General features: G+C 28.9%; 2 protein-coding genes across 2 annotated transcripts; one reads left to right on the top strand and one right to left on the bottom strand.

The window, feature by feature from the left end:
* LOC132930184 (neuronal synaptobrevin) lies at positions 1 to 12,769 on the top strand. Its single transcript, XM_060995908.1, has 6 exons — positions 1 to 534; positions 2,613 to 2,733; positions 2,802 to 2,880; positions 2,971 to 3,050; positions 5,844 to 5,895; positions 8,990 to 12,769. Coding segments are annotated over exons 1-6 (354 nt in total). The 5' UTR covers positions 1 to 532; the 3' UTR covers positions 9,010 to 12,769.
* A 719-nt stretch (positions 12,770 to 13,488) lies between these two features.
* LOC132930182 (uncharacterized) lies at positions 13,489 to 20,371 on the bottom strand. The gene is made up of 6 exons (XM_060995900.1): positions 20,109 to 20,371; positions 19,659 to 19,737; positions 19,368 to 19,485; positions 18,613 to 18,804; positions 17,053 to 17,348; positions 13,489 to 15,163 (listed from the first exon to the last, which is right to left on the bottom strand). The coding sequence occupies exons 1-6, from the start codon at positions 20,192 to 20,194 to the stop codon at positions 14,285 to 14,287; spliced, it is 1,650 nt and encodes a 549-aa protein (XP_060851883.1). The 5' UTR covers positions 20,195 to 20,371; the 3' UTR covers positions 13,489 to 14,284.
* Between the last annotated feature and the right edge of the window lie 424 nt (positions 20,372 to 20,795).

The following is a 20,795-nucleotide window of genomic DNA, read 5'->3' on the forward strand; positions in this document are numbered from 1 at the left end:
CGCGCACACGCACACGGACGGTATTGGTGAGCACTCACACGCGCGCGCGAAAGCTCACGGCAGCCAGTGCCTTCTACAGTCGTCGACGACGCCGCCGCCGCCGCTGGCAAAAGATAAATTTTAATTTAAAAAAAATTCTCGTCCGGTATCATCTCACATTGTCGTCGTTGTAATAATATAACATATTAAACGACGCAGCACACCGCGACGGTCCGGTACAACTATATTAATATAATACACGTTAACCACACACGTACGCGTATATAGGTACTACGGAGAAAATTCTGCACCTGCGGCCGAAAAGGAACTTCGTAGTGTGCCTATTTTACGCGAAGCGCAAGTCTTGAGACGTAACTACGTTGCAGCCGAGTCGCCACTGCTGCACTCACAGCAAGCATATTATATATTTCATTTAATATTATAATAACAATATATAATATATAGGCATCAGTCGTCGTCGCACGACTCGCACATTTGCGTACAGCAGCGACCGTCGTCGAGTCGTTGTCATTCCGATCGCTTTACCGACAAAATGTAAGTATAATCTTACTAATGGTATCTATAGTGGCTATATAGTATAATATGTATACATAATATTATTAAACTATGACGTCCGTAAATAATAGTACAGTATAATGTGTAATATCTTTCGTATACACTGAATTATTATGTCGTTGTATTGTATCACACATCAAGTATTGTATCGAGTTCATGAGTTCGGGGGTTACGTCGTCGTTTTCAAATTCCCACAAACTTTCCTCGGTTGCGGCGGCGGGGAGTGGGTAGGCCGTATTCGCTCAACGCCCAAACACGATCGAGTATATAGAACTATACAGTGCTCTCCGCTCGTGACACCCACCCCTCAAAACCCTTCTAGACCGTCTCCAACAGGATTCCGCTTTCGGGGATATCCGCTCCACCGCGACCCCCACCGCCGCCGCCACCACGCCCGTGCGTACGAGATATACTTACCCTCGTACCCTCAATGCTTATGCCGTCGTAGGATGATACTTTCGCGACTGATGTCATTTCTTCTTTTTTTTTTTTTTGGATAGGCGTACAATACATCACGTTGTAGGTCTACGTATACACGTTATAATATAATATTATATATTATTATGATGTGATGATGTGTATACGAGTACGTGTTTTTCTCCGCACTTTCCTTCACATAATCCCGTAGGCGGCCCACGCCATTTTTACCATCGATTTATCAGTGGGAGGCGGCGATGACATTGCTTTATATTATTATGTATAGCCATCATACACAGTACCTATCAATCGGTATAGGTCAATAATTTCAGTCGTAACTTTTTATCGGTGCATTATACGCACAATATTATATTTACACACATGGGGTGTACTAATCAATCCATGGTTTCAGTGTATGTCATTGTGTAGTACACGGCACAAAATTGTATATATGTAGTACTTTCGAAAATGTGTAGCTTATATGTATTCTAGAACTTCAAATTGTTTTTACAACTTTGCATCAATGCTCATACTCGAAGTGGCTTGATTAATATACATCAAAATAGAAACATATAGTGTGCACGTTTTTAAAAACAGATATTAGTATTTATTATATATATATCATAATATATATTTCTGACGTTGATTCGAAAGTATTTCTGTAGTACACAATGGAATAAGAGTATTCAAATACAAGCGATAATCATTTATGGCAGTACATTTATAGTAAACTTACGTTAGTTACATAACAATATATGATCATATTGCTAAAATGTAAAAATGTAATAATACAATTATAGTGGGAAAATATATCAATAATTACACAATATTTGAAAACATTAAAATATATTATATAAATTATTTAATGTAATATTATGTTGGAAAATTTTTTATTATTTTATATTTTGTCATTTCAATTTCAATTTAAAAATCATATAATATTAATTTTTAGCTTTGGTTTTTAAAATAAATTAAAGAACAACTGTTAGTTTTAAACGTTTTAATTATATTACTTTTCAAGAATTTAATATTATTTACTAAACTATAACAACATTTTACTTGTATTATTCACCGTTCGAAATTTCTTTATAAAATATTATATTTCTTTATTTCTTTATACTTTGAATTTGAATTCGTTAAAAAATGATGCTAACAAAAAAATCTAACGTTTAAACGCTTAAGTTTATTTTGTATAGTGTTAATGGTAATAAAAATAATAATAAAATGAGTTATAAGTTAAATATTCAAAAGTAAATTCTCAAAAAAATAAACGAAATTAATTTAATTTGCAGTAGATATAGGTACCTACTCGATTTTCCCATCCCCGTACCCTTAAAATCGCCCGGAACGTAAGTCGGTCAAGTGAGCTACATATTATATATATATATATATACACATAAATACGTATTGTAAATACATATATCGCTAACTATATTACGATGACGGCTATTGTGCAAACGCACAGGGTTAAAAAAAAAACCTTTTCGTATTTTATGTAAGTATAGACATTTTTAGGATATAATATACGCCCTTCTTCACTACTGGCGTCGCCAAAGAAACTATTCATTCGTAGGACGATCGATAATAATAATGATTATATTTATTTTACTCTCATTGTAAGTTGTGTATGTATGGTACAGGGCTGATGGAACAGGTGCTGGACTTACCGCAGGAGATGACACAGTAGTTGGAGGCCCAAAGACACCACAGCAAATCGCGGCGCAAAAGCGATTGCAACAAACACAAGCACAAGTCGATGAGGTATGAACAAGCGCAAAAATGATGTGATTTATTTGTAACTTACTGTATTATTTATTGTGGTATTTTAGGTGGTGGATATTATGAAGACGAACGTGATGAAGGTATTGGACAGGGATCAAAAACTCTCCGAACTGGATGATAGAGCAGGTTCAAGTCACTTTTGCTCATTATTAATATTGGAAATAAATTCTTATTCTTTTATTATTGTTAATTATTTTTATTTATTTTTTGTCACAGATGCATTACAACAAGGGGCATCGCAATTTGAACAACAGGCTGGAAAACTAAAGAGGAAATTTTGGCTACAAAATTTAAAGGTATGTTACAATATTTCAAATATTTCATATTGAAGTACACGCAAATAAATAAAAATTCATACTTGTAAGTATTTTGATCGATAACTTAAAAACATGAGCATATTGTCATCTATTTTTGAGAGAAGAAAAATGGATTCATAATTAAAGAATTTTTTATTTATTTTTTATAAGATTTAAAAATATTGATTTTTGGCAGTATTATTTGTAAAGATAAATGACGTACTTTATTGTAACTAACATATTTAGGTTTCACCCCTTCAAACATGAATATTTATGTATACTTACGTCTTACATGTTATATAGACTAGAAGTCGGTGACGCCGAACTCATATGTCATATGAAGTGATCGCTTCACTTTTTAAATGGGTGGTTGTATCGTGAGTGGGTGGGTATAAGTGAGTTCTAGGAGAATAATAGGTTAATAAAGTTAAATAAGGCGTAATCTTTATTATAAGTGATGCCCGATAACGTAAAACATAAAAGTTGGAAATCAAATAAACAAAAATTTTATATTCCGCTTAACAAAAAAATTCCGAGTTTGGCGCCATTACCAGTAGTTAATACTTAATAGATTGTATCAACAATTTCTATAAAAAATAAACCTATAACCGATAGGGTTATAGATATGCACGGAATAAAATTGACGCTTTAAGGAAAAGCATTAACATAATAATTGTAAATTACAACTTTAAACAATATTTATTATAGCGTTTAAAAACACCTGGTTTCGTAACGTATAAAATGTACGGTTGTTATTGTTTAGTCATTTTATATTATATCCATCTGATGTACAATATATTGTAAAATAGGTCAAAATGTCAAATACCTGAAAATTAAATGTTATTTGAGAAATATGAGGGCGCCGTCATACACTGATTCGTTTCTATATTTGATCTATAAACATATAAAATATATATTTTAGTATAGCTAAAACCATATTTATATGGCCTAGTTTTTTATAAGTATATCAATTATCTAGTAATTTAAAAATTACACGAATATTTCTTGTCCATATTTAAGTTTTGAAAATAATATTTCAACTAAAAAGCGATTTTATACTTCTAAATACCTTATTAAGATAGGTAAAGTTAAAATTTAAAAAAATGTATGACTCGTGATAAGAGTATAAATTTTTTTAATTTTACATATATTTTTTAATAAAATACCAATTATTAACTTTAAAACAATTTTAGATTCTTAAGTTATAATAATATTAATGGTTATTGATAAATGTATTATGTTGCGTGTTAGATTATATAATGATAATAATAATAAATGTAGATACTTATATATATATCAGATATTAAACATATAACTATATAAGCTGTATATTTTTTCCTAATATTAATATCGTAGTACCGGAAATATGCAGCAAGATAATTGCTACCATAAAATTATATATTTATATCTACTGAACACTGTATATAAAAATATAAATATTCTTACAATAAACTTGGCGCCCGATTTTAAACATAAATCGATAATATTTAGAAACAATATGTCTGCATTACTTTAAGAATTTTTGCACCTATGTATTTACATCATAGATAATAAATTTGTATTCTGAACTCAGTCTGAATAATACGCCATTCTCAGTTTTAGTAAACCCAGCTATTATAAAAGTCATGATTACAAGAAAACATAACCATATATATTTTTTCGTTTTCCATTAACTGTTATGTGGTATTATAACTTTTTTTTATTGTATTAAACATTTCAAAAATCAAATGTTAAAATGATTAGTTAAAAAAAATTTAATTATAAAAATAACATTTCATAATAAAAAAATGCGTGTATCACATTGTATTAGATAGATTTAAAAATAATTACCTCCCTTCATAACTTATTAGATAGTTTTTACTTTGTATTTTATACTTTGTCATAACTATTTTGATATGTTTTAAACATAAATAATATAGTCTACTTTAACAATCGCTTCTTTTTCTATAAATAAATATTTAATCATACAATTATTGTGTTTAAAAGGTAAAGAAAACATTTTATGAAACTTGTTTGAATAAAAATGCACAATTTTAAAATTTTGATTAACTGTAACACTGTTTGTAGTTAGTAACAATCATGACAAAAGTCAACTAATGTTCTTTATAATTCAACCAAATACATTCTAACTACTAAGACGATATACAAAGATAAGATAATATTTATAATATTTAATCAAAGACCACGCCCTCTTATAAAGAAATAAAACAAATAATCATAATAATTAGATACTTTTATTAACAAAAACCTATCTAACTATCTTTATAATTCTAACTACTTCAAAATTACATAATACAATTTGTTCTTTATTAGAATATTAGTTTAGTATAGTTATCCATACAACAATTAAAATAGATTTATAACATTACAATATACATGCATTTTTTAAATGTTCTATATATATTTAGGGTGGTTTTGATTAATGATAAATTGATAAATATCACTTATATTTGAACACAAGTTTAATACTAATAATACTTTAATAACTTTTCATTGAAATACTAAAGAAATAAAATAATAATCTTAATTAAAGATAATTTGGGTTTATTACAACGATCGATCAACTTGTTCTAAAGGAAAATCATAATAAATGTTCATCCTAATCTTTAGGGAAATATTTTACTGCCTACAAACTCCATTATAAAGTATTTATTTATAAACCTAACGTATAAACATACGGTTACGATTACAATAATTATTTTATTTTATTGTCCTTTAATATCATCAAAATTAATAGATTGGTGTAGTTTTTAAAAAAATGGAATTTTTGAATTTTTGAATTTTTTATTTCAGATGATGATCATAATGGGAGTTATTGGTCTCGTTATATTAGCCATTATAGTTGGTAAGTTCCAATAAAAACACTTTGATGGCTTAAGAATGTATAACTTACCGGGAAATTATACAAATTTACCTATTCACAAAAATAATTGTTTAAAAAACGAATACAATATACAATAGAATTTAATTAAGCATTCCTCAAGTTTCAATTATATATATGATATAACATTTCAGTTAGAAACACACAAAATTAACAAATATTGTTTTTAAAGCTTATTTTTTTATTCAAAATTCAACTTTAATTTATCCTTACTTTAAACATAACTATGTATTATCTATATATTATATATATATATTATTTTTTTTTTTTTAGTACTTATTTGATTACCAATATATAATAGTATATATACAAATATATATGTATACATTATAAATAAATACATATATATATATATACACATTTAAATATATAAATATATATGTATGTATTATGTATATAAATGATTGATGTGTTCAGCTTAAAAATATTGTTGTTTAGCTGAATTTAGGACATTCGTTGTACTATATAAGGTCATATATAATATCAATAATATTTCCTAAATATTACTCGTTTATAATGTTTGAATAACACAGTATTATCCATTTTTAGAATAATTTATTTAGGTAAAAAGTTAATAAAATAAAACATAATTTTATTGTGCTATTATTAATGACGTGTCTTGTATTTGACAATGTATATTATACAGTATATAATAAACATTATATACGTAATATTATACATATTTAAACCCTCTCCACATAATATTATATTTTATACCCACACGATAAACCAGAGAAAGACATTAAACAAAGCAACGGAATATTTTTTTTAAAAGGACAGAAACACATACATATAATATATTATACATTAATACATTATACTTACACAATGGATAATCATGCTTTGTTTTGTGTGCTTTATATTTTTGTGTGCCGTTTATTTATTATTATAATTTTTTCGTTCCGATAACGTCATGTGTCTTATGCATTTTGTTTCGACAACCGTTGATACTTAAATACTTGAACATAATTCTTGTTGAAACAATCTAACTCGAACACACTATTCTCTTCGGTATGTAATCTATTATTAGGTAATTTGTTTTTAAATTATAAATTATTTAATACTTTTATATTTCTTCCGTGTTTTGCACTATAGTATTGCTATATATTATCACGAATTTACTTTCATTATTAACAACTCCTAATATACGAAATAGAGAATAGAAAACAAATGCTAATAATGCTATGCCTTAAAAACCTTTAAATATTGTAGTCCTCCCAATTTTAAATTATTTAGTATACCTTTATAGTATTTTAAATTAAGCTGGTCATCAGCAATACACGACTGTGGACGTGCAAACATGTGTATATATACACGGAATATAGATTATAATATAGATCATTTAATTTAATATAAATCATTCTTTGACTTACATTAATTGCCTACTAGTCATTTATTTCATTCAATCATTTATACTAAATAAGTAGCTATAATTACCTATACTTTTTTTATTTATGTGAATTTGCATGGCTTATTATTATTTATTTATACACAAGATAATGCACCATGATATTTTAATAATTTACGTTATTACAGTTCAATCGGTTAATACATAGGCACCTAATAACAAATTATTTGTTGATCAATTTATAATGATATATTATCAGTCGCTCAAAAAGTTCATTTTTTCCATGCTGTAGTTTTTACAAATTTATTTTGCACTTGTCTCTATTTGAAAAAAAATTGTTCAAAATATTGTATATCGCATAGGTATTAATTTAAAAAAGCTATATATTAATAGTATATGACCATAAGTCATAATTGTATGGTTAGCACGAATTTGTTTTGATATAAGTGCATAGTTATTTTACTGAAAATAAAGACAAAATAAACCTACACTGGCTACACTATACATAGACACATAATATAGTATTATACTGTACGTACATACATATACTCTATAAAATAATAGTGATTCACTAAAACTTACCTATACTTTATAAATTATGTATTTATATGAACTATTTAAATATATTTTAAAGTAACTACTTAATTCATCTCAATAATAATAATAAAATTAATGCTATGAATATTTAATCATTGAAATAATGAATATTGAATATATATTAAAACAATTTCCTACTATAAAAAAGGACTTAATGTCTATTTTATAAAGTATTTTATCATTTCTTACTTGTTTATGATTGGTACCTATCTAAATTTAATTGATATCAATTAGTATAAAACCAACTTTTGTTTTTAGATTAAAAAATAAAATGAATAAGGCATAACTTTCTGTTATTATTTATAGCAAATAATGAAAATGTATATTTTTATACAAATTTTCTTCTAAAAAGTTTTATTCATTTACACTCATTTACGTACTTTAAGCATGTAAAATATGATTTCATTAATTAAGAAGTTAATGAATTCAATAATAAAATTAATAAAATTAAAATTATAAATACTTACAGTGTTTTACCAGTATTTTTTTTAAATACTTTTATACAATTCTAAAATTGTAGATTAACTTATTAACGTAAAGTCCATTTAAAATATTAAATAAAACTATGATAAAATATTTTGTCTACTAGAATATTAAATATTTACAGAATTTTTAATAAATTAAAAAATGTGTTCTATTTTGAATGTGACTTAAGTATGTGAAATAGGAAGCCGGGGATTTTTCTTTTTTAACTATTGTTTTAGGGTATTATTACTGCGTGGACCAAACGGATTCATCAATTATTTATAAGAAAGCTTAGTAAAATTAGTACCAACATGTGGTCCTAGGTCATAATTCATAAATATTATCTATACATTACGGTAGATCACATATTTAATCACAGCCAAAAATAAATAATATATAACACGAATTAAATGTTAACAATTTTTTATTAAATACCTACTTGATACATATTTTCAATATTGCTTTTAGTTGTAAGAAAACGAGTATCAATACAGTTTTTGGTACTTTGTAGTTACTATATTATGTACTTAATTCTATAGAGCAATTTTATCTTAATTATTATCTACTATTAAATAGATTGCATTATTTTTCATAGTTATTTTGTCTAATTAAATATGTTAAAATAATTATTTTATTTTTTTTTTGCAGCTTGGTTTTCGGATGAATAAAGCTAGGTAACAAACTTTGATGCGAGCCACCACACACAGTGACCATCGTTACAACGTCAAAAACGTGACTCTTTAAATGATAAAAGAAACTGAAGGTGCATTAAAATTAAAATAAAAACTTATAGGTATATATAAAATAAATATTATATATACAATCTACTTATATATATATACATATATATATACTAAAACTACATAAATATCGCTTTGAATAACTGCCCCTGCCAAAAAAAAAAAAAATAAATAAATAAATAAAAAATAACAAAAAATACTATCGTAATAGGTACTTACTCATTTAAAATGATTTTGTTATACTGCAGACACACAAATTTACATGTCATACACGTACATCCATATACGGATATATCCTTATATCTCTATAATAAAATAAATAAAAAAAACTGCATGTACTTATCTGTATATATTATAATATATATAATGTGTATGTATGATGTGTATGAGAGTGTGTGTACTTTCTTTAGTACCATAGTATACGAATTCATGATGAGTTAAACAAGAAATACAAATATCTATAAATCTATTTACGATAGAGTATCCTTTTGTAAATATCACTTAAAACTATTTTATACAATGTACATGTCTATCATCACATATTATAGGACTATAACGGAGTTTGTAAACCTTCACTATATAATATATTTTATTGAATCATAAAAATTGGGTAGGATTCTCAACATATTATACCTACGCTACAATAATATTATACTCTCATTCGTATATTATTATTATTTATTATTATTATATGTATGAAAACCTATTCATTGTTATTTTATAGAGTACTTATATATTTATATGAGTATTGTTTGTACTTATAATATTTATATTCGCTTATTAAATTTTGAATAGTTTATTATAAATGTATGGGAAAAACAACGGCTAAGCATATAATAATCTATTAAATTGTTATAAACAATATGGCAAAATAAATTTGTTTTCAGATAATTTAAAATCATAATTCACCATACATGTAACCCTTAACTGTTAGTCGAATATTAATGGTTTTTATATCAGTATGTTTTATTCCCAAAATAAACTTTTTACAAACATTTACGATAAAATTAAGTCCCCTATTTCTGATAAAAAATGATATTATAAAATATAATAGAATTTATAGCAATATTTTCTGAGTTGTAGAAATTAAAGGTTCTAAGTTATTATGATACATTTTTAAATAATTTCAAATTCATGAAAAACAACTTAAAAATATGTTTGATTGTTATTTGTACGTTTTTATTAGACGTATTTAAAATTATCATGTTCACGTCATTTTTAATATTCGATGATTTATATTTAAAAATTTCATATAATTGGTAAATAAAGCAAAAAGCATTTTCAAATCAAAAGAAAATATATAGATACATTAAAAAAAAAATTTATTTAGATATTTATTATAGTTTTATTATTAGTTACTATAAAAAATTGTTTTTTCTTTCATTTATTCTATGAGCTAACATAGGTATTTATGATAATATGTGCATTGTTCTAAATAGAAAATTGTCATTAAATTAAAGTGTACCTACACAAGATTTGTTAGTGCCATCAATCTCTGCAGGCAATCATGATGAGTTTAAGCTTAATTTATGAGATACAAAGAAAAAGCATAATAATATTGTATCACTTGTTATAGCCAGTAATTTCGACCTGAGCAACGGGTACACCCATTCATTCCTTAAGTCTATTTTCGTTTTTATTATAAATAACTAATAACATTGTGCTTCCTATGGCCATTCATTTTGTTCAACTTTTAATTATTAATCTACCCACGCAGATCAAAAGCATATTATAAAAGTAATCCGCGTTCCCTACAAATAGAAAATCTTGAATATCCCATTTGTCTATACTCTGTGATTATGGTAATGCACAATTAACAACAAAAAATTCTGGGGAACCTGTTTAAAGTGCACCTTATCTATAAAAATGCAACATATGATTTGTGTAGAGCTACATAATTTTTATCATTGAAGGTTTTTTGAACAGTAATGTATGTTTGTGAATAGTGGATTTACTATAAATACCTCCCAATCCATAAAAACAAATAGAAATTGGAATTTTTACGTTGTTCTTCTATATTTGCATTTACGAATCGACCGTATAGACATAGCGAGTGATACTTTATTGGTGATAAATAAATAATTATGATCAAATGTTAACAATTATCTCTTTAAGTTTAAACCATTCAGGAAAATCAATTTAGGACTTTAATAATTTATATTCTCAAAAATAAAAAATGATTAAAACTGGCAATTGAAAACACATACATATACAATACAGGTACAAGTTCACACTAGGTATGAAACATTTAGTATAACAGATGATAGTTATGACGAGGTTTATTAAAATTAGACCCATATGGTAATTGGGAATTTTGTTAGACTGTAAACTTTCTTAAAACTACTTTTAAAATAATCAAGAACAATTGAAAGTACTACAGTATAATCAATATATATAATATATATATATAAACAAACTGTTGAGAAATAAAAACTTCACTCAGAATTGTTTTTAGATTGTGTCACTATTAAATTTGATATTTTTTTGTGATAATCACACTAGGAAATAATAAAGTTAAAAATAATGTTTTTCATTTGTTATAAATACAAAGAATTTTGTTAAAACAATAACACAACTATATTCAATAACCAGGTGCCTGGTATATTGTTATATACATAATATGTTATACCCAACTACTAAAATCAAATGTTCACTGTTACAGTGGTGCAATTAAACCTTATACTTTTGTATGGACTCACATTAGTTGGGGCTTGGGTTACTGCTTACACGATAACATTTTAATGCTGATAATTTTTGTAATTATTCATGTTACCTAACCGTTACTTGATGTCTTGATGGTTTTGAAACCAAAAAACAATAATGTCAAAATATTTATGGACTTAGACCTTTTATCGATATGTCACGTAATACTTAGTGTAATTTACTATTTAATTTATTGTAAACCGATGACGTATCGGTGAAAGTAACTGATGTCGGAAAAGTTTGTTATTATAATCATACGTTTAACATAAGACAATGCAATTTGTGTCTATTTGACTATTACATAAAAACATAATATTAACACCTCTTAAAATTAATTATAATTGTTGTAATCGAAACGTTAATAGAAATTTATAAGGGTATATAATATATTTTGTCTCCCACAATGTTATAGTAATTATTATTAAAACATTTATTGTGTAATTAGAAAGGTAACATTTTTACTAAATAATATTATATATATCTCCATCGTCGACCAATATTGTCAAAATGTCAAGCTTAGTGATTTGGAAATTTATTCTTATATTTTCCAATATTTAATGCGTATAGATTTTTTTATTGTAATAATAATAATAATAATAATAATAATTTGAGAATAACGAAACAACACCAATTTAATTGCGCAATGTGCGTATATTAGATAACATTACCTATTTATAAATAAACAATATTAATATTATACTATTATTAGTTTGTAAGAATTTGGTTTACAAAACTGTGTAACGAACAACAGATATTATATGCTCGTACACCTATATACTTATAGGTATATTATACGTATAACCTGGGTGTTGATCGGAAACGGTTTGCGTGTTCCGGATGTAATATTATTTATTCAATGAAATCATCATAATAACTATAATAACATATTACGCATGTACGATTTTATTAAGTAGAAAACCTTTTTTGTGGCGTCTACTAAATTTGTATCGAATATATTATTATTATTATACACTTATATAACGTATGTGTGCGCGTATATATATTATTAAATACACGAATATTATGGTATTAAATATAACATAATATATTTATAATTATTATTATTATGAAAATGTTCCTCATGAGTTTGATACAATAGAAAGTGGCGTAGCCAAGGGGTTGTGGAACAGAGAAGCTACAGCTCTCCACGAAATTTCAGGAAAATTTAAAAATTTTCTTAGTGTTTTGTGGGACGTATTATGTAAGACGTGACTTTGTATTAAAAATTTTATTTTCATACAATGATATTCGTAGAAAACAACAAATTATTGATAAAAAAATCATTATCTCCCCCCCCCATCACCACTATCACGCAAGCCATGACTACTTCACTGATTTACTAATCGACTTATCTATCATCTATGACGTATTATATATAATATATCTCTTCGTCTAATACGTTATCCTGTCGAGTTTACCGCAACTCGTGTACCCTAGTAAATATTTACACTACACTTCAAATACTACAATATTATTATAGTATAGCATCACCGAACACGCGTGTATATTTTAGTGTGGATTACTTATTCGTATCCCCGTTATCGAGATACTCGAAGAATTTTCCGCTATAAATTGTGCCAGCAGTTTAAAACGTAGCGACGCGGAAGGAATATTTATACATGATAATGTAAAAATACAAAACGATATTTACATTTTTCTTACAAAATATTATATCGTATTATTTTCCAGCATCCAAAACCGCTCGATAAATACTGCTTTTATTTAAGTCTTTGATTTACATATTATTGTAGTTTTAAATCATAATATAAAATATTAATTAAAAAATAATAATAAATTAAAAATTCGAAGAAAAAAAACACGAACTGCGGTTATATACAGATAAAAAAAAAAGTGCACTTCTTATTTCATAACGATCGTATATTCGTATAATATCATACTATAGAAGCGAACGCGTTCTTCGACCCTTCATCACTGCGCCCCTCAACTTCGACTACTAAATGAAGTACATATTTTGATGTATACTGTGTTTACGATACATTTTACGACACGGTTTCATCATGCATAAATCGGACGGTGCCGCGAGTAAGAGGGACATTATGTCACACTACTATATTATTATTAATACATATTATAGTATATTAATAAAATCATTAATTTTGCTACTGTTGTGAGTGAAATCGCTGACTATCATATTATTATCATCGTTGGCTATTACAGTTTTCACAGATATAGTTTGAGATGAAAAATGTCAACAGAAACGTAAAGTATTTCGAAAATGCGAAAACAACAGGTAGAAAATATTTTTCCTGATAAGTCGTCGGCATGATTTCCGGACGAATGTCGCCAGATCTACTCAATAGTCAATGCAATATAATAATATGATATTCACATTCTTCTAATACCCACGCACCGTCCAGTATACACATAATATTATAATAACTGTCGCAGTTATGCGGCGATTATCGTCCGGCGCCCGTTACAATATAATGCGACACGACAGAGTTGGTATTATAACCGTTAGGCACGTGTTATGCCGATATCACGGCGGCGTCATATTATAGGTCGTCTTGCAGCGAACGTCGTGATGTGTACCGGTGGTGGCCGGGTCGCGTTCATCGGCGAAGTGCGCTTCGATCTCGTCGAACCGCTTTCCCATCGTTTCGGGCAGGCGGGCGTACACGTACGCGGCCATGGCCAGCGATGCGGCGGCGAACGCGGCGAAAGTCGTGGCCACGGGACCGCCGCTACCGTCGCCGCCGTCGGCCACCGCGTACGGGAACGCTTTGAGCACGACGAACATGAGCGTGTACGCGTACGCCACGAGCGCGGCGCCGGCCGATGCCCGGACCGAGACGGGCAACAGTTCACCGACCAACGTCCACGGGAACACGAGCACGCCGGCCGAGCCGCTACAAGCGAACGCCCCGACGCCGATCAGCGGCCACAGCGGCGCGGTCGCCGGGCCGCAGGTCAGGGCCACCAGGGCGGCCGAGCACGCCATGGCCAACGACGATGCGATGAGCAGGGGCCGGCGGCCGATGTGCATGGACAGCGCGCACGCCACAACGCTGGTCAGCAGCCGTACGGCGCCCAGCGCCACCATCACGTCCATGTCCGAGTACGGTCCTCCGATGGCGACGGTACCGGCCACCGACCGTAAGACGGGCACGGCGTAGAATATCACCGGGTAACAGCCGCTCAATTGCTGTAACAGGAACACGGTGGCCAGCACGCGAACCGGCCGGGTCACGCTCCGCGGCTGCGGCGAACGCCACCAGCCGCACCGCTTCCGCTTCCGCCGCTGAGTAGCTCGTCCGCAACTACTGCAGTGCGGCTGTTGCGTATGCACTGCTGATCCATCCGTGGTCGTCGTAGTCTTCGGATCGCGGTACAGACGGTCCAGTTCCTCAGTAAACACCTGCGCAGTAACAAAATATAACCATTAACCCGTAGCCCAAAGACCGTCTTCAAGAAATTTTCTAAGGGGACAACCGATTTTTCGCCATACGCATTTTCAGTGGAACCCTAAAATGGATTTAAAGTTTAAAGAACTAATTGTTTAATGTATTTTTGTTCTTTAGAAAAATCAGTATGACGTGTATTAAAATGAATAGGGTTAGTGCATTATTTAGCTGTAATTTTACAAGCCAACTCTGCATTTTACACATTGTATGAGCTGCTTATAGTTTTGAAATAAATATGACATATTTGCACGTCAATTATTTGTGATGTAGCAGGTCGAATTTAAAGCCGTTAAAAATGACGATTAACAATAAAAATTTGGTTGTAATTAATGTATATAGTATATTACTTTAGATACTATTTATTTTTCATAAACAAATAAACTATAGCTTATACTTAATGTATTATTACGCATAATTTGTATTTAAGCTACATTTATTAATATTATATAAATTAATTACATGTAAATCTCGAGTGTTTGTAGGTAAATATATATTATTAATATCTAATCATTAATATGTGCCTATTACATAGTATTTTATCGCACACGTGCACATACACGTTTGTTGAATGTGTTGTAAAAATCATAATTTTTATAATTTAATAGTTTCAGCGAAAATTCAAGACTATTTTTATATTATTAGTTACACACGTCAACACTTGACACGTATAAAATATATACAAAAATATTATATTAGTCACATAATGTAAACAGTGGCGTATTCAGAATTTTTTTAGCGGGGGGGGGGCACACACATTGTCTACAATTTTATAAAAAATATTGTAGTATGCATTCACGTATACAAATAAATATAAATCTTTGAAACAAAAAATAGTAAATACGGCCAACGAGGGGGTGGGTAATGGCCCCTGTACCCCCCTGGATACGCCACTGAATGTAAATATACTATTAAATATTACCATACGTCCATAAAAATATCGTTCCTTATCCTTATAAACGATCATTAAACGCATCGAATAATTATAGGTATTGATTATATTAATTTAATAACTAATAGGTAAGGTTATTGATCTATTAAATATTTATTATGATTAATTATAGTAAAATAGGGTTTCAAAACAAATCGGAAACGTATCACGCATTTGCGTAACATGTTTCTGTACCTTAAACATCGTATATGTAACATCGAATTCAAGATTAGCGAACTGCATAAAATATGTTATTATTATATAATATACATATTACTGATATTATAATAAACAAATACAAAATCAACATACAACCATAAGAAAACATAAAGTAAAATAAGACATAAACTATTTTCTTCAAAGTTCTGGCATAAATAAGACCACGAAAAAAGATAAATTCGATGATTTTTTATGAGTAATCACTAATCAGTAATTAATAGATTAATACAATATGTAATAAACGCAATTCGTCTGACGGCGACTTATTTTGTAAGAAATAATAAATTTGAAAATAGTATTTTCATATTATTTCATCTTATTTTAATTCATAAACCGGTAAGTCGAGATATTTTGCATTTAAAAAAAAAGTATCAATGCAAATAACAAATTTTTACCATCAAGGCATCAAATGGTGTCTTCTTAAGATAGATATTTAACTATTTAAGTACATAAGAATTTAGGAATACAGGAATATTTTTAGTGGAGCCAAATATGAAATGGACTGTTATACCTTGGGTTCTTTTGCCAATAATATGTTGGTACATACCTATTATATTTATTATTATCATCAATGTTGCACTTCTACGTAGAAGTATAGTATAAGTACCATATTGATATCTTTAAGTTTTTAAAAATTAGTGAAAATATTCAATATTACTATTTAGTAAGACAGATTAAGAAAATTATCAAACGAACTTGATTGTTTTTCGGGTATATTCTTCTCATCGAACTCCTGACGTCGTAGATAAGATCAGTCCGGAACTTGGCTAACCAAACCGGACTCTCCGGTAGAAAGATAACTAGAAGCACTGTCGTGATGGCCGTGAATAAGAAAAATATCACGTTAACTGTCTGCCACTCGAACAGCGATCCGACCGAGGTTGCGAACAGTACGCCCACCGAAAAAAACACACTGTTCAACGACAACAGCACTTGTCTATACGAAGAGTGAGCTATTTCCGAAACGTAAACGACGACCATGGATGTCATGCCTGTAAATTAGAAACGGTTCAAATATCTGTACACTGTACATGTTATTACGACTTATTTAGGGACGGACTTACCATTTTTCCGCCCCAAGGCATTATAACACTATTATATTATACAAATAAAAGTAGAAATATACTGAAAAATTGTGGCGCCCATGTAAAATGTTGTGGCCTAGGCATGTGCCTAGGTTGCATATGCGTAAATCCGCCGCTGGACTTATTGTATATAGCAGGCACGTATACAAAAAAAAATTGGGGGGGGGGGGGTTTACAAAATTTAGCAATTGTGCCGTATCATAATAAAACAATTTTTTTTTCGTTACTCGAAATTATTTCCGGGAGGGGGGGGGGGGTTGAACCTAAACCCCCTCATGTATACGTGCCTGGTATATAGTATGGACTAAGCATGCACCCCTCTCGCTTTAATGATTGATGTTACACTTATTCAAATTTTGATTTTTTAAATTTTTAAACTCAATGTCGATTACTATACCTTTGAATACTTTGATTAAGTATAACATAACTATACAACCATTTTAAGCACTGTTATCCTGCGACAATACAAATTTCTTTATTTTCTAATCATAACCACTTCTTTTATAGGAAGTAGTTATTAGTTAATTAGATGATTTTGTTGATTCAACTGAGTTTTGATTAGATTTTATTTTAGTTAAAAAACGTATATTTTTTATTGTATATAAATATAATTAATTATAATAACATAGTTTACTAATTTTACTAAGATAATAAGTCAATGTGGAATATTAGATATATAAAATTATAAATACAATTAACAATATTTCAATGATTTTACAACACTATCTTTAATTAAGAAATAAAAATCATGAGGCTGGGAAAACAGGCAAACAAGTGTTTATTATATAGTTACGTATTACAAAGTCAATGTAGACTCTATTTTTTCTATTAGATTAAAGGTTAATAATGTTTTTGTTATACGTAACATATTTGGCTATTAAAAGAAAAAATGAGGATATGCATGCTTTGTGAAGCAAACTGTATCCATACAAACACTGCTATTCAAAAATTTTGTTACGAGATTGACGAAGATTAGAATCGTATGTGTAGTGTGTACATCTCAATGATGAACATCGGATGATTTTGATAATATTAATTTGTATTGTTTATAAAGACTCGGCAGAGAACTGTCCTATAATTACCTAATACTATTTATTTTAATAAGGTCTCCTACGGACCACGATAGATCGACCGTATGTATCTTATAAGTTATCATTTTATCAAGTCTTACCTCCGCCAATGCCGGCGAAAAATCGGCACGCGTAGATCAAACCCATGTTTTCAGGTCGAGCAACCGAAGCAATCGACCAGGATATCAAGAGCGGTACAGACGTGAGTAAAAACGCATTCTTCCTGCCGATCCGGTCCATTATGATGCCAATCGCGATCGCCCCGATTGGTGTGCAAAACACTAGAATGCTAGCTAAAAACAGTAAAAACGCATATATACGCTCATTATAATGTCAAATATAATAATGGACTGTTGTGTAATCGTTAATAGTAACTACAGCTGGTGTCAGATACTTAGATCGACTGATTTATAGAAATCAATGGCCCAAGTGATACATTAGTATATCTGGACTTAGAGCTAGTAAAATTTCAAAATATGTATATACCAGATTTTTCTTACTAGTGGTATAAACGGTATTTTTAGTAATTTATTACTTAATCACGATATACCAAAAATACTACTAGTCATAATTGATACAATTTACTAAGCACAAATCTAATTGTCAGCGATCCAATCAATAAGTATACGTAAAGTCTGATCAAAATATAAAATAGTATATAATATTATAGTAAGCAAGTATGTAGTTGTGTCTTTAAATTGAATATATTAGCCGGATAATCGGTTTTTTCAGAACGATAAAGACGTTCATGTTATTAATTTAAATTTAAATATATCTATAATGATACCCATTGCTAATCGAAAAGTATACTATTACTTATATTCGTAATTCTATAGTGAAGGTTTATTATACTTACTTAACCAAGATAACTCTGAAACATCTGTAAATTCGTAGTGATTCAGAAATATGTTGGAGTAAACCATATTGATTCCAGGCTGAGTGACCAACAAAAAAGCAACTACACTTGCTAATATCTAAGTAGAAATACGATTAATGTGTATCATTCCAATATTCAAACTAGTTTGTAATCTTTTCTCAGGTGTATATATATTTTTTTTTAACGTTAACTTATTTTGACAGTGTAGTGAAGTTTTGTTACGGTATCGAGAACCAATTGATAATAATATAATATTAAAGTCATATTAACCTGCGGGTAAAGATCTCCCTTAGACAGTTTGTTCGTTACATTTTGTTCGACGTGGGATATGATATCATTTGATCTGAATCTATTATAAGAACAAAAATATATTTAAAATATACTTAAAAGGTAGAAAATAATTAGAGGTAATAATTTATAAGGAAATTATACTAAGATCTAAATAGAAAATCAACTCATTAAATACAAAATATAGATAAGCTACGAAAAGAAAGTAACTAATATATTATGTCAATTAATAATCACTAAGGTTGCTTTGAATAATATATTTTGATTATTCATATAAAAATAAAAATTTAACCTTCTCTAAAATGCTCAAAAATAATAATGAGCAAATACAGCTAATATTATATGAATAATATATTAATATAAAATAATACAATTGCAATTGTATGTTATTATGTGCGTATTTTATAGTGTTTTATTTTATTTTTTACTCACTGTATTCCATTCGATAGAGTTTGATGATTTTTCCAGATGGGTGAATTCCTGGAAATAAGTGGTGTAGTAAACGTACTATACGCCATTGTATATATAATGAATGAACCATAAATATGTGCTGCAACATCATGTTATAATATACGTATTATCTAACGTATATTGTGTATACGCATTGATCCAATGTACGAATTCAATTTTTTTAGCGTACTTTGATATATAGCAATAGCTTATCTCATCATTTTAATTATACGCGCTGCACCTCGTGAAAATCATGGATTTAATTTAATATATTATTATTATGGTATATATTGTTTAGAAACGGAATATAACTAAAACGTTATCTGAAATATTAAGTAGTCTCGTTATAATATTAGACCCTACCTAATTAATGAAAGATTGTTATTGTCTACAAATTCAATACATTTTTTACAATATGTTATATATTAATCACACATTATAAGGACGATCGCATATCTACACTGCTATACGAAAACATCAACTTCTATGCGAGTAATATACGAGCGCATTAATTATAATAATATTATAACCTAATAATAATTATTAGTTATACACGCCTTATTATATTGCCTAATCAAATTCAATGTGTTCAGAATTATATTTCGGTATATCCAGGTTACTTGCAATACGTTACATAGAGAACACAGGTACTAACAGTAAGTAAATGTA

The sequence above is a fragment of the Rhopalosiphum padi genome, chromosome 4, assembly GCF_020882245.1.
Source record: "Rhopalosiphum padi isolate XX-2018 chromosome 4, ASM2088224v1, whole genome shotgun sequence".
In the NCBI taxonomy this organism is placed as follows: domain Eukaryota; kingdom Metazoa; phylum Arthropoda; class Insecta; order Hemiptera; family Aphididae; genus Rhopalosiphum; species Rhopalosiphum padi.

Excerpts from the sequence above, each read along its gene's own strand:
- LOC132930184 (XM_060995908.1), top strand. Across the intron at positions 2,734-2,801 it reads CACAAGCACAAGTCGATGAG|GTGGTGGATATTATGAAGAC; the intron begins GTATGAACAAGC and ends GTGGTATTTTAG. Across the intron at positions 5,896-8,989 it reads TATATTAGCCATTATAGTTG|CTTGGTTTTCGGATGAATAA; the intron begins GTAAGTTCCAAT and ends TTTTTTTTGCAG.
- LOC132930182 (XM_060995900.1), bottom strand. The coding sequence starts at position 20,194 with ATGGCGTATAGTACGTTTACTACACCACTTATTTCCAGGAATTCACCC. Across the intron at positions 18,805-19,367 it reads TTCAGAGTTATCTTGGTTAA|CTAGCATTCTAGTGTTTTGC; the intron begins GTAAGTATAATA and ends TACTGTTTTTAG. Across the intron at positions 17,349-18,612 it reads TTTCGCCGGCATTGGCGGAG|GCATGACATCCATGGTCGTC; the intron begins GTAAGACTTGAT and ends TCTAATTTACAG.